The sequence below is a fragment of the Prunus persica genome, chromosome G1 (assembly GCF_000346465.2).
Source record: "Prunus persica cultivar Lovell chromosome G1, Prunus_persica_NCBIv2, whole genome shotgun sequence".
In the NCBI taxonomy this organism is placed as follows: domain Eukaryota; kingdom Viridiplantae; phylum Streptophyta; class Magnoliopsida; order Rosales; family Rosaceae; genus Prunus; species Prunus persica.
The window spans coordinates 1,297,983-1,311,760 of NC_034009.1; the positions used below are offsets into that span (position 1 = coordinate 1,297,983).

At 37.4% G+C, this 13,778-nt stretch overlaps 4 protein-coding genes across 5 annotated transcripts; all 4 read right to left on the reverse strand.

The window, feature by feature from the left end:
* Positions 38–2,866, reverse strand: LOC18789860 (disease resistance protein RPP5). The gene is made up of 3 exons (XM_020562693.1): positions 2,324–2,866; positions 1,079–2,126; positions 38–961 (listed from the first exon to the last, which is right to left on the reverse strand). Exons 1-2 carry the CDS (start codon positions 2,528–2,530, stop codon positions 1,725–1,727), a joined length of 609 nt encoding a protein of 202 aa, XP_020418282.1. The 5' UTR covers positions 2,531–2,866; the 3' UTR covers positions 38–961; positions 1,079–1,724.
* LOC109948882 (TMV resistance protein N-like) lies at positions 2,853–4,269 on the reverse strand. Its single transcript, XM_020562677.1, has 2 exons — positions 3,752–4,269; positions 2,853–3,418 (listed from the first exon to the last, which is right to left on the reverse strand). Exons 1-2 carry the CDS (start codon positions 4,258–4,260, stop codon positions 2,872–2,874), a joined length of 1,056 nt encoding a protein of 351 aa, XP_020418266.1. The 5' UTR covers positions 4,261–4,269; the 3' UTR covers positions 2,853–2,871.
* LOC18792947 (pentatricopeptide repeat-containing protein At3g22690) lies at positions 4,263–7,291 on the reverse strand. Of its 2 annotated transcripts, XM_020562650.1 has the most exons (2): positions 4,555–7,291; positions 4,263–4,331 (listed from the first exon to the last, which is right to left on the reverse strand). In XM_020562650.1, the coding sequence occupies exons 1-2, from the start codon at positions 7,086–7,088 to the stop codon at positions 4,304–4,306; spliced, it is 2,562 nt and encodes an 853-aa protein (XP_020418239.1). In that variant the 5' UTR covers positions 7,089–7,291; the 3' UTR covers positions 4,263–4,303. The 2 variants fall into 2 exon arrangements, with proteins under 2 accessions (XP_020418239.1, XP_007225289.1); XM_007225227.2 differs by lacking the exon at positions 4,263–4,331 and having other exon boundaries at positions 4,516–7,291.
* Positions 8,363–12,029, reverse strand: LOC18791688 (homocysteine S-methyltransferase 3). The gene is made up of 7 exons (XM_007225592.2): positions 11,201–12,029; positions 10,190–10,246; positions 9,912–10,102; positions 9,486–9,615; positions 9,060–9,263; positions 8,899–8,970; positions 8,363–8,703 (listed from the first exon to the last, which is right to left on the reverse strand). Exons 1-7 carry the CDS (start codon positions 11,375–11,377, stop codon positions 8,533–8,535), a joined length of 1,002 nt encoding a protein of 333 aa, XP_007225654.1. The 5' UTR covers positions 11,378–12,029; the 3' UTR covers positions 8,363–8,532.

A 13,778-nucleotide genomic window follows, 5' to 3' on the forward strand; every position in this document is an offset into this window, starting at 1 on the left:
CCTTCTCTTCCTACCTTAATGGCTGTAACCCAAAAAGAACAAAAGATTATCAATGAATTCAAAACGCAGGCTTTAGAGTGCCACTTTGTAAGAAGATCCTCAGCACACACAAAAATAAGATCATTCTGATGGAATAGGCTTTCATTTCTGAGAGTGACAAACAACCAACGATTGGTTGCCCATGATAAGAGACCAAGCCACTAGATCATTGGTGAAGTTGAAGTGGATGGTTAATCCTCAACATCCTTCTGTTTTCTATGATGCCTTCGTTCCTCATTATGCTTCCGTTTTCGAGGATTCGTTGGTTCCAAAGACAAGTTAGGCAGTTGCTCTTGCTGATGTTCGATGTTAGTATCATCGATTTTCCTGAGAACTGAGGCTCTTTGTTGTAGGTTTTGCTTTTGAGGATTCATCGGTTTCGAAGACTCTGAAAGCAACTCCTCTTGCTGATGATTGACTGCCATGCCGTAGTTGAAATCATCCTGGTTGCATACTAGGAGTAGGTCAACACTTAAGCTTTTCAACAAAACTGGTCGTGTGCTGCTCCCAAAGTAAAATCTAACTCGACAGGTATGAGGACGAAACCGAGGCTGCGTTTCAAATATCTGTGACTTCTTCCAAGTTCTTAATGGAATATACTTGAGCCACACATGAGCAGACGTTGTCTTTCTTGAACAAGAAAAAAACTCATAATCACGCTCTAAGCATACATCACTGATGGAAATTGTAGCTCCAAAATGCAAACCAGTAAAACTATTCTGTACGACCTTAAAAACAGCACAGAAAGCCAATCCCGTGCTCTCCCATTGGACTGTTGCAGGAATTTCAAAAGAAAATTCACATATACCACACCTATATCGAGGGGTTTCAACAAGAAGTTCACATTTACGACAGGGGAACCACTCCGGAACCTCATATCCAGGAAGTACAATGTCAATGCAGAGTCATGATCGGAAGATGCCTGTAACACACATAACAATGTTAACTACATGTGTGTGTGTGTGTGTGTGTGTGTGTGTGTGTGTGTGTGTGTACACATATATATTTGCGTAGAGAGAGTGAGAGAGGATATAGAGACCTGATTCAGTAAAACATTTTCAATCTTTGCCACGCCATAGCCCAGATTAGAACACAATCTATAACAATTAGACAGGTTCACCCAATAAATCCCCCGCGATTCTTCTCTGTGTTTGAATATCTTTGACAATTTTGAAAACCTTTCCAATGATTCACAATCACTCGCAACTAACCAACGTATCTTTGGTGGAAGCTCTGGAATTTCTCGAAGCCTCTTGCAGCAATGCAAGTCAAGAACCTTTAGATCTTGCAACTCATAAATGCTGCATGGCAGAGTTGTAAGATCTTCACAATTTGATAAGTACAACTCTTCAAGCCCAATGAGATATCCAATTGATGAGTGCAATTCTTTAATGGCAGTGCCTTGTAGATTCATATATCTTAAGGATTCCATCTTTTCTACAATTACTGGAAAATTCTCAAGCCTAAAGCAATTGCCCAGCTCCATAACTTCTAAAGATTTCAAGCTTATTTGTGCTGGAAACTTCATGAGGTTAGAGCAGCCCCTGAGACTCAACATAACAAGTTTATCGAGGAATCCAACGGAAGGATGAACCTCAACTAAACTTGTACAGTAATCTAGATTCAAGTTTTCTAAGTTTATGACTCCAGTAAAGTCCGGGATTTTCTCCAAGAACTTACAGCCTTCAAAATTTACAGATGTCAACTTTGGCAAATTCAGTGCAACAAGAAAGAGAATCAAATGAAGCTTCAAAGAAAGCTTCAGCATAAGCGTTTGAGAAAAATAATGAATGAATACTTTTAAGTACCATGAATCCCTCCCATAGTCTGGTGATACAGCTTTGAGGCATATTGAGCACAGCAAGCTTCTTTGGATGAAAATTAGATGGCAGAGACGGTAAAGAACATCCAGGCCAGTCAAGCCACCTCAACTCGTTTGAGAGATAATAAATGTTCCCAGAAAAGTGCGCATCATAGTTCACAAATAAATTAAGACTTTTCATCTTTGAGAAGCTTTTAGCATTCAAGCATATCTGATTATATGATTCAGGCACCTTTATCATAATGCCTTTAATTGTATCTGTTCCCTATAGTAGAAACAGAAAGAAAAGAAAAAACAAAAACAAAAACAAAAACAAAAAAAACAAAAGAAAAACCATTAGTGTAAATTGGTTACACGTGTTTCCAAATTATAAATATTTTGCTTCAGAATTTTGACAAGAAGAAAACTATATTCATATGGGCTTGCTTCTCAAGCTAAATACACAACAGAAATTATACTTACTGTATTTTCTGCCAGCACGTGATCAACATCCTCGTGAAGCCACAATCTGCTACGCTTTCCTGGATTATTGGGCGATTCTTGACGAACTATTTCTTTACCCATTTCTTCTAGCAAGTCATGCATCAAAACCCGACATCCATCTATAGTTATGAGAGCCTTTTCTACAAGTAGTTCAATACCAATCATAGGGTCACAGCATTCTAGCATTTGTGTCACGTAGTGTACATATTTACCTTTAAAGAAACATGCAATGTGAAGGAAAATTTCTTTCACAATATCTTCCAATGCATCGAAACTTATTTTGAGAATCTCTTGTATCTCTTTGTTAGGAACTCTCTTGTAACTATCTAATGCCGCTTGCCATTGATCTATGCTTCTACCACATAGATGAGAACCTAAAACTGTTAGAGCTAGTGGAAGGCCTTGAACATAGTATACTGCACGTCTAGCAACTTTCACATAATCGCTCGGAGGTACATTTCTTTTGAATGCATTCCAACTGAACAACTCAAGAGCTTCATGATAATCTAATACTTTGACATTGTATATCAAATATACTTAGCGATTAGCAAATGTTTATCTCTTGTCGTTATGATAATTCTACTGCCTGATCCAAACCAATCAGACCCTCGAGCTAAGCTGTGTAACTGTTCCAATTGATTCACATCGTCAAGAATCAAGAGAACCTTTTTATTGCTCAACCTCTTCTTTATCATAGCGACTCCTTTATCAACATTAGTCACCTTCAACTTTTTAACCCTCAGAATATCAATTAGAAGAGTCTCTTGCAATTGGACTAGGCCTCCATGTGGCATTGAGTTTTCTCTAACATTTGCCAAGAAACAACTACCATCAAACTCATGGACAATTGAATGATAAACAGCTTTAGCAATTGTTGTCTTACCAATTCCACCAGCTCCCCATATCCCTACCATGCAAACACTTTCTTCCCCAACTTCTAAAAGTTTATTGATTTCTCCTACATAAGACTCTATTCCAACTGGATATGTAGCCACATCTAAATATGCATGGGATGATAGTTCCTCTAAGACATCGTCAACAATCTTACGGATAAACTGAGATTCATGCCTGTCACTTTAAAAGAATACAAAAGATTTCATAAACCAACACGACATTTTAAAAGAGACAGAATATTTTACCTCAACAATTAGTCAACCACTCGACCCAATTGTTTTAGTCAGCCTCAACCTTAGTTTTGACTCTTTTTGCCTCCACTTATGTTAATACCTTCCAATTAGAATGTGTCAAAATTTGTCCTTCATACGTTATGTGTTCTTGAAGATTTAACAAATCAATATCCCATTATATGTTAAGCAATTTAACAAAAAGAAAAGGCTTAAAAAGGAAAATAGCCTGGAAATATATACACACAAAAACAAACACTAAAGTCGTCGGAAATATACATACCCATCTGAAAAAGTCCACCCAGACAAATTGGCTGCTTCTGAAAGAGCTTTCCTCCATCTGTGCACTTTGTGAATATTATTCTTGAATTTGCATTCATGTTTAGCAAGCGCTTCACCAAAAGATCCTCTTTGGTGCCTTACATCCGAGGGCTCGACCTTGTAAAAAATCGGCCACACTTTCTGTTGCCTCAATTTTTTACACTCAAGGATCTTATCGAGTACATCCAGGCACCGCTTGAACGCTGCATATTTTGTAGAGAATACGATTATAGAAATCCTTGACTCTTCAATTGCTTTGAGAAGTGATGCTGATATTTCTCCTCCTCTTCTGAGCTTATCATCTATGAAGGTATTGATTCCCTTCTGAACCAAAGCACTGTACAAATGATCTGTAAAATTATGGCGTGTATCTTCACCTCTGAAACTAAGAAACACATCATACGTGCATGAATTGGAGAAAGAAGAAGAGGAAGGAGAGGCTGCTTGATTGGCCATAGAAACCATATTCATGTCAGAAACTATCTCTTGTTATATATTAAGGCCTTGTGCTTTATCACATATAGGAAGCAGCTTCCTGCTGCCTGCAAAAATGAATGTCAAGTCAAAAGTGAGGAACCTTCGTTTGATATTCCTTTGTCACTGACGCGTTCACATGACTGAACCAAGTCAACAGCTGGGATTTCACAGTTTTTTTATATACTGAATTTATACTTTTATATTCCTTTTTTATAATCTACAAGACCTGAAGATGAAGATAAGAATGTCTTAAGTACAAATGCGAGCCTTGAATTATAGTTTTATTACCAGTAATCACTACAAGAGCAAAGCCCCTGATTGAAAAAATGAAACCTGTTGTTATCCCGAACTATAATTTCCCGGTTGTATATTCTTGACACTAACTTGGCAAAGGAGTGACAGTCAGAGCACATTCTGAGATTCTTAACCACACGAATCGGCACGCCTTGCCCTGTACCTATCAGCCCAAAAGCTATGGCAAGTTTCTCACTATGCCGACTGAGCAAGTACTCTTTTTCCTTCTCATCAACATCAAGCAGGACATTGTCCAAATCAGGAACATGGCCAGCTTCTCTCAGTCTGCAGTTTATTTCTTGTAGCATCAATGTAAGCTCGCTCTTCTCTGTGTTTGTATCACCACCAGAAATAAACTCATGGATCATTCCATTGACCTCTATGGAGCTTGATCCGGGCACCTTGTGTATCCCTTTCTCCTTCAAATGTAGCCTCACTTTTGCAACATCAGCCCATTTCTCAGCAGATGCATATATGTTTGATAGAAGCACATGAATCCCAGTCCTCTGAGTAGGCAACTTGGATAACCGTTTGGCTGCATATGATGCAATTTCGACATTTTTGTAGGTTCGACAAGCGGCTAAGAGAGTCCCCCAAATGACGTCATTAGGCTCCATTGGCATGCCCTTTACCAGATCAAAAGCTTCTCCCAAGAGCCCGGCTCGGCCTAGTAGATCAACCATGCAACCATAGTGAATAATATGAGGGGAAATTCCATGGACTGACTTCATTGACCTGAAAATGTTCCACCCTTGTTTCACAAACCCAACATGGCTGCATGCTGTTAATACAGCCACAAAGACTACTTCATCTGGTTTCACCCCTTGCCTAATCATTTCATCAAAAAGCTCTAGAGCCCGTTCACCATTTCCCTCCATGGCCATTGCTCCAATGGCTGCAGTCCAAGCAGAAACATCTCTTCTTGCCATGCTACTGAACACTTTCATTGCACTTTGAGGATCTCCACATCTAGCAAACATGTCAACTAAGGCTGTGCCAAGCCGCATATCACAGTCAATTTTATTTTTCTCAATATAAGCATGGGTCCACTTTGCAAGATCAAGAGCTCCTAGATATCCGCAGGCAGATGCCACTTCCACCATGGTCACCCTATCTCCTTTTATTCCGTCAGCCTGCATCACCCGAAAAAGCTCAATTGCTTCCACAAACATACTCTCTTGGACTAAAGCACCAATCATGGTGTTCCAAGAGACAAGATCGCTCTTCGGCATCTCATTGAACATCTGCCAAGCTGAGTTCACATCACCACTTCTGATAAAACCAGCAATCAATGAGTTCCATGACACTACAGTCCTGTTGGACATATTATCGAAAATTCCGCAGGCCATCTCTTGTTTTCCACACTTCATGTACATGTCAATCATGGCATTACAAATAGCATCCCAACCTTCGAGTCTATTTCTGATCACATAACCATGGCAGCACTTTCCGGACAGAGAATCACCTAGTTGTGCACAAGCTGAGATTGCAGACAACAGTGTAACCTTGTCTGGTCTTGGACCTTGTCTAAGCATTTCATCCAATACAGCAAGTGCCTCCCTAGCCAGTCCCTGACGCACATAATTGGACAAAATTGTATTGTAAAGAACCAAGTTTTTATCCCCACATTCGTCAAAAAGCCGCTTTGCAGCATCAGTAGCTCCACATTTCATATACATATCAACAAGTGCATTTACTACAAGCGTATTAACCTTCACTCCCGACTCCCCAATGTAAGCACACACCCTCTCACTCAATTCAAGATCCTTCAACTTTGCACAAGCAGAAATGACACACACCATGGTTACCGAATTTGGTTTAATACCAGCCGCCACCATCTCAAAAAACAAAGAAACAGCCTCCTTTGGAAACTGCCTCCTAGCATAACCACAAATCAAACTAGTCCACGACACGATATTTCTCTCGGCCATTCCATCGAACACCTTTCGGCTATAATCCAACTCCCCACTTTCAGCATAGAAATGGATCAAAGAATTCTCAATAAATGCATCTTCCTCCAAACCCATCTTAACAAGTGCTCCATGGAGCTGAACCCCTTCACTGAAAGCCACAACCTTGGAGCAAGCGCTCAGCACAAACGGAAATGTGAACTTATCGGGCAAAATACCCTTCACCACCATCTGAACATAAAGCAAAACGGCCTCATCACTAAGTCCAGCACTAGAGTAACCCCTTATCAAAGAATTGTACATGAACAATATATGACCCTTTGTTTCTTCGTCTTCAAGGAACAAGTTGAAGGCTTTCCGGGCATAATCTAAGCTTTCAAAGGTGCCCATTTCGGCACATGTAGTAATTAGATTGGTAACAGTAGAGGGTCTGTTTCTGAGGCCTTTTTTACTGATTTGACAGTGAAGTTGCTTGACTTCGTTCATGGTTTTACAGTTTCTGAGTAACCCAGTTGGGGAAGTGTCCTTGGCCATAGCTTTGGATTCCCTTTGGTTTGTGGGAGCTACGAAGCTTGGGGTGGCTGAGACCAGAGGACTTAGTTGAAGCGTTGCAGCCATTTTGGGATGCGTCTGTTTTGCCTGTTTGGGGTTTTGCACCAACTGTCAACTAACTTAACTGAAATGCTTCCTTTTGCATTGCGGTTGGGCTTGAACCATATTGACTTACGTCAAACTTGGTACGCCGACTGTTCAAAGTTCAGAACTTTTTTTATTTTCTCTCTCTCTCTTTTAGAAATTTTGAATTACCTCTTTTCCTCTGTTTTCCTGTGAAGGGAATGACATCTAAAATATCCGTCATTTAGTAGTTTTTGAACCCAAAAAAAAAAGTTGACAATTTCTTCAAACATTTAGAAAAATAAATTATTGATTTTTAAGTTGAAAGAACAAAATACACCAAATACCTCTACTTAAATTGAGCTAGTGGAGATAATGGTAACAATTGCAAGTTGGAGATCTCAGTATGTAGGTATTTCGCTTGAGGGTGGCTTTTTTGCTCAATACGGGTTGCACGCGTATATGTTAGATCATTTCCAACTCAAATGAGGCTAAATCTAAATTTTTTCTTTCAAAATATAACTATTCATGTATTAACCAGACTCAAACAGCTTTTTCCTCCAACCCTGCAGGACTCAAAATTTGAGTCTGTAACTTTATTAATTATTTAAGAATCGTTTAACTCTAAAAATATTTTGTGTTTAATTTTTCTTAAGTTAATTTTGGTTTATACCATCGTGATTTATTAATCTAAACATTTTAACATAATTTAAAAAAATCTAATTTTGAAAACAAAAATTTAATTCATAAATGATAAAGGACAAACACACATACTATGAACAAACAAGTGTGTATTTATATACTTTAGGATGATATTGAGGTTAGATTATTTAATTAACATTTTGGCTGAGATTTCGTTTTGGTCCGTTGGATCTTTTTTATAAGGCTAAATCATGGGCATTTGATGGGAGGTAAACGTTTAAGTTCTGATTTAAGAAGGAAAAAAAAAAAAAAAAAGCAAACAAGCAACATGTTGCAAAATTTAGGTCCGACTCAAAAGTTGAGCGGAATTCCGCCTAATTTAGTGCGTGGGTGGAAATTATGACCTGGCCTATGTATTGGAGAAGAAATTTAGGGCTAAAACTCAATTTTACATTTGGCCCTCCGTTGGAGATGGCCTTACCTCTTCCTCTATCACGCGAGAATATTATCAAAATGAGTCATTTTTTAACTATTTCTAAAAAAATTGGAAAAAGGATTTGAAGGCCCTTTTAAAATGAGTCATTTTTTTCATGATTCCCCTGTTTATTTGGCTACATGTAAGAATGCAACAGAATAAACCTAAACCTCAAAAAGTGCCAGAAAATTTTACCCTTGAAATTAACACTTTTACCACGGTGACATTTTCACTACTTCCTCTGAGTTACAAAACAAGGAAAGGAAGGGATATAAAGCTTTTATTCTTAGCGGATTAGAGAAATATTTACATCTCAGTTTTGGAACTCATTTAAGCATCCTCGTTAATTGCAGAAGACTTCTGGTTGGAGAGAACTCTAGATATGGCCCTTATGGTATTTGGAGTTGTCCTGCAGCAGCCTCCGAATAGAGAAGCCCCGGCCTCATGCCACTTGCCTATCACTATGTCTGCAAACTCTTCATCGACCTCCCCGCTTGATTGCTGCAATCGAAAATTAACATGCATTCAGAATTTTTCAAAACATTTGGAACAATTTAAGACCAGATTTCATATGTTTGACAAGAATTTGCTACTCTTTCTACGGTAAGTATTTTCAAGCAACAATCAACATGATCAATGGTTCAGATTCAGAGTCTTGCAACACAAGTATTTTCTGTAAAAAGTAGGGAGACTCACCACCCATTGCTTGGTCAGACCATCATAAGTCTCACCACTGTTGGGGTATATGACTATTGGTTTGCTTGTAACCTGCAATTTAGATGGGAACAGGACCATTTTATCAGAAGTTCAAGGGGCTAATTGAGTATATAAACTAATAAATTGACCAAAAATCAGACCTTCCGAATCAATGAAACCAGTCCATGGATGAATCTAGGAGGTGTGCAGTTGATTCCAACAGCAACAACTTGCTTGCATGAATCTGCAATAGAGGTGCACTCTGAGATCGAATCGCCACTGACCACATTGATTCCATCCTTAGAAGTGAAGGAAAACCAGGCTGGAATGTCTATTCCTTCTTCCTCAAGCAACTCAGCATATGCCTGCATCACATTCAAGCAAGGAATTTAGCCAAAACCAGAGTGGAATTTTCCATGTTCTAGTCTGAACATGACTGAAACACCCTCATGAGTTATATTTTCCCCATCAATAAACAGGCATGAGCCTAATTCAAGATGCACGTGGCATTTGGACAACAATGGGGCATGAAATGCCTTAAACATATTATGTTTCACATAGGCACAACTAAGGGAAATGGCATCTACCTTTGCTTCTATCTTATTCGGCGTTGTCTCAAATGCGATAAGATCAGCACCGGAGTTGGCCAGAATCTGTACCCTTTCCCTGTGGAAATCCTTCAACGTCTCTACGGTAACTGCATCACCGTAGTTTCCACTGCGAAGCAGAAACAGCAAAATCATAATGCATGAGATCAGGTAATCATCTAGGAACATAGTAACACAAACCAGGCCAGAAAAAAATGAACCACAAACCATATAAAACAATGCACAAGAAAATAACACATGCAGGGGTGCTTCCATTTTCTTGTTCCAACTACAAAATCATATGCTGAAACATTCAGGAATTTTTTAGGGTCCTATAAATTACCATTGCTCAGAAATCTAGCTATTGCTTTGTAAATTAATTTGGTTCAATGAGTGAAACTTTTATGGATCACTGAGTTCACTGACCTATACTCAGAGCCATCAGCCAAGTATGCCCCATAGCTGCCCACAGATGCTGCAACTAGAACTGGACGTCTTGATTGCAATTTGTCATAATAAATTTCCCTTGCCTCAATTGCAATTTCTACACTTTTCCTAATCAAGGCTTTGGCTTCTTCTTTAGAGAAACCTTTGGCCTCAAAACCCTGAATGGTGGCCTGTATCACAGAAAATATAACAGCATAATTAAACTTTGTTATTAAAAAACAATTATAAAGTAATGAGGGATAAACAAAATTAATTACCTGATAAGACGCGGTTATTATGACGTTTGCGCCAGCATCAAGGTAGTCCAAGTGTACCTTTTAATAGAAGAAAAACGAAAAAATATTCTAAAACACGGCACAAAAATGAATAATTGCAAGGATTTGTAGCTCAAATAGTTAAAAGAATTTTAAATATATATATATATATATATTCACATTCCCCTATTTTCATATCTTAAAAAAAGAATAAATATTTGATGGGCCTAAGCTTCGCTGTGCCCAGAAGGATATGAAATGGGATTGGACTTTAAGATGGCCCAATATTTTTGACCGTCATGAATGTATCTAGATAATATTTTTTGTGCACCAAATTTTTTTATTAATTGTTGCATGAAAAATACAGGTGTCATGAGAAAATGAGACGATCTGAGTTGGATATTTGTGCTTTTCCACGTCGCTGTCAGAAGCTGACGTGCTTCACTTACTATGATACAACCTAGGATGACTCAGCTCTCATCTTTAATCGAGATTATAATACAAACACCCACTAAAGATATATTCATGCATTAAAATACATCTCAAGACAGAAAAAAAAATATATACTTCTAGTTTTAGAATATGATTTATTTTATTATTTTGAAATAGCAGCAGATTAATTTACCTTATCCACAAAATGGAAAAAGAGAAAAATAGAAAGGGCATGATTGAAAATATATACGTCATTATATTCGCATGTTTACTTATCATAAATAAGTATTAATTTCCCTTCGTTTATTAACACATAAATCAAAAGATGTATAAATCCCACTCTCCTTTCGAGTAAATAAACATACTATTTTTCCTTCCGAGTAAATAAACATGTCATAAATGCAATATAATATACATAAAGTAGAAGATATTATTGAGCATTTATTCGCATTTCTTTTTAAGTTTTTCCCTTTATGGGATTCTAGAAATAATAAAAAAACAAGCAAGCAAAAGTGCAGAGAAAAGATTTAACCAAATAAAAAAATAAAAAAGTTGAGAGTAGGGCAACTCAAGAAGAAGTACCCTTCTGACAAGGTGAGGAGAACTGATAAGGCATTTGGCGCTCCAGAGAGGGTCGTTGAGGTCAGCTCCATGTCGTTCAAGCTCAGTGGCAAACCCACCGTCAAGAACAGCATAGCCACCACACTTTTCCAGAAAATCACTCACAAACGACGACGTTTCCTGGCCTCCTAAGCCCATGGTACAAGGAGTAAAAGCGGAACAGAGAAGCACTCTTGGCTGCTTTGCGTTGTAGTTGAAGGGGCAGCAGAAGTTCTTTATGATTTTGTAACTGACAGCAGCTTGTTGAATAATATTAATGAATGTGGCCACCTTCTTGAAGCATTTTGTAGAGGGAATACAATGAAGCGTGGAATTACTAATATGCCCCCACCTCCCCCATGTTTAACCAAATTTATGATATTCTTTCTAATCTAATCTCTATCGGATTTTTTCTTTTTTGGGTCAGACTTTACAACCGTGACTCTGTGATATTCCCATAATAAAGGGTCTAGCATCAAGGAAACGTGACATAAAGGTTAGAGTAGATATTACGTAATGTGGGATATGAGTAGATTTGTTAAATCAATAAAAAGAAATAAGGTTAAAAAATAAAAAATAAAAAAACAATGCCAGACAAGCATTTATTCGTTAAAGTAAATTTAGGTTCTAGTCACAAAAAAATTTTCATTTTTGAAAAAAAGCAGAAAAATCTCTCAACTTTCAAACCAAAGACATGCAAATGTAAAGGATTCCTTAGGAAATTCAAAAATAAATAAGGGCAATTTTGTCTATTTTGATTTTCTCTCACCTTTGATCTTTTTCAAAGTCTCCAATTTGTTAAACTGTGAATCTGAATCGCATATTCAGATAAATTACTGCAACATAAGCAAGAGTTTAATTACGTTGAAGGATTAAGATATATATGCTAAGCGTTCCAACTAATACACTAATCAACTCCAAGCGTACACTTGGAGATTTCCACCAAATAAGGATTAGGCAGCACCATGGCGTATGGGGTACTAAAGGACAACCAAGAAAGCAAGAAAAACAAAACGAAAATGAAGTTTGTTGGCAAAGGATATCGACATTTGTTCTTATCTCACCACAGGACACAACATTTCGTGTTGAAAATTCTTACTCATCAATATAAAGAAGCACTACCTGACGTTCCTGTCTTACATTTTCATACATCTGATTGCAAGTTAACATGTTTTAATGGGGCCTTGTATGATTAAAGTGGACAAATTTTTTTTAATTGCATACTTTTTATCACCACCTCAGCCCATTTCTCCATGTTTTTTTCTTTCCCTTGTGTTCTTGGTGGGTTTGTTTTAGAATTGTTGTGGAGCTCCCTTTTTTATAATTCTCGACAGACTTGAAAGTGCCCCTTTCAGCATATTATTTTCCCACTAACGAGCCTGAGGGTATGACTAATTTGTCTACATAGTCCACTAGATTCAAAGATCTTATTTATGAATTGACGCATGCATGAACTTGGGATTTTGGAGTCACTGTAAACATATATATTATCCCTAAAATCTGGACACAAACAAAATTAGAAATCATTATCTTCATTAATCCGCCAATAGAGGTTCAATCAAAATAAAATTTTCAGTGCAGACATGATTTCAGCTAAGTTGGTTAAAATAAATATGCTCTCAAATTCGAATCCCCTGTAATTTATATTAAATTAAAATAAAATATCACTTTTATAAAAAATATAAAAAAAATCTCAATTTTTTCCTTCTATGTTTTTTTGGGGAGGGGTGTGTTCTGAGAATATGCATATGGTCGATTTGACGTCCACATTCTTGACAGCATAAAATAAGGAACAATTCTACTGCTGCTGTTTGCTTTTGCACTGTCGCATGGAACCCAATAGAAGATAGAGTCTGGGTCCAGTGCTTTATTTAGAAAAATATAAATATATTTCATGGGGGTTTTCTTTTTATAAGGTGCCCTACCTCTAGGATCTTAGTCTTAGCTTAAGATAAGGTGAAGTGGTAGAGGGTGCAGATATGGAGAATGACAATGATATAACTAGTGCAAGTGGTGACACCCACTACTTCCAAAAGGGTTCGGTGAAAACAAACAAATATTATTCGATTAGGTAAATAATAGGACATCGTATCGGCAGCAAGGACAAATCTTCTTATAGATAGTGGCATTGACAACATGAAGATAAAGGATGATTTGTTTACCAAATGAGAAGTTAGTACAGAAAAATATAGGGACTCTTTTCTGTGCTTTCGTGGGAGTAAATTCAATTTTGTACCAATTATTGTATATAATTATGCATCTATCTCTCTCATCACGTTATTTATCACACAAAGAAAAAATGAGAATTCGAACTTGAAACTTCCTCTAAAAAGTAGAGAAATACCAATAAATAAATAGTTCGTTGGTATTATAGATACATCGTTGATTTGGTGAACAATTTTGATGAATAAGTTTGATAAATAGGAGTGGATATAGTTCGGTTTGATGCACTCCACCTTAAAATCACCAACGATCACACTTAGGAGTCATAATTTTATACAAAAAGGAATTGTTATTGGCACTTCAAAATAATCATCATGCATACACTCTTTCAAGTGAA

Excerpts from the sequence above, each read along its gene's own strand:
- LOC109948882 (XM_020562677.1), bottom strand. The coding sequence starts at position 4,260 with ATGAATATGGTTTCTATGGCCAATCAAGCAGCCTCTCCTTCCTCTTCT. Across the intron at positions 3,419-3,751 it reads GGGTGGACTTTTTCAGATGG|TGACAGGCATGAATCTCAGT; the intron begins GTATGTATATTT and ends ATTCTTTTAAAG.
- LOC18789860 (XM_020562693.1), bottom strand. The coding sequence starts at position 2,530 with ATGCTAGAATGCTGTGACCCTATGATTGGTATTGAACTACTTGTAGAA. Across the intron at positions 2,127-2,323 it reads ACGTGCTGGCAGAAAATACA|GGAACAGATACAATTAAAGG; the intron begins GTAAGTATAATT and ends TTTCTACTATAG.
- LOC18792947 (XM_020562650.1), bottom strand. The coding sequence starts at position 7,088 with ATGGCTGCAACGCTTCAACTAAGTCCTCTGGTCTCAGCCACCCCAAGC. Across the intron at positions 4,332-4,554 it reads TGCTCTTGTAGTGATTACTG|GCAGCAGGAAGCTGCTTCCT; the intron begins GTAATAAAACTA and ends TCATTTTTGCAG.
- LOC18791688 (XM_007225592.2), bottom strand. The coding sequence starts at position 11,377 with ATGGGCTTAGGAGGCCAGGAAACGTCGTCGTTTGTGAGTGATTTTCTG. Across the intron at positions 10,103-10,189 it reads TAATAACCGCGTCTTATCAG|GCCACCATTCAGGGTTTTGA; the intron begins GTAATTAATTTT and ends TCTGTGATACAG. Across the intron at positions 8,971-9,059 it reads TGGTTTCATTGATTCGGAAG|GTTACAAGCAAACCAATAGT; the intron begins GTCTGATTTTTG and ends TCTAAATTGCAG.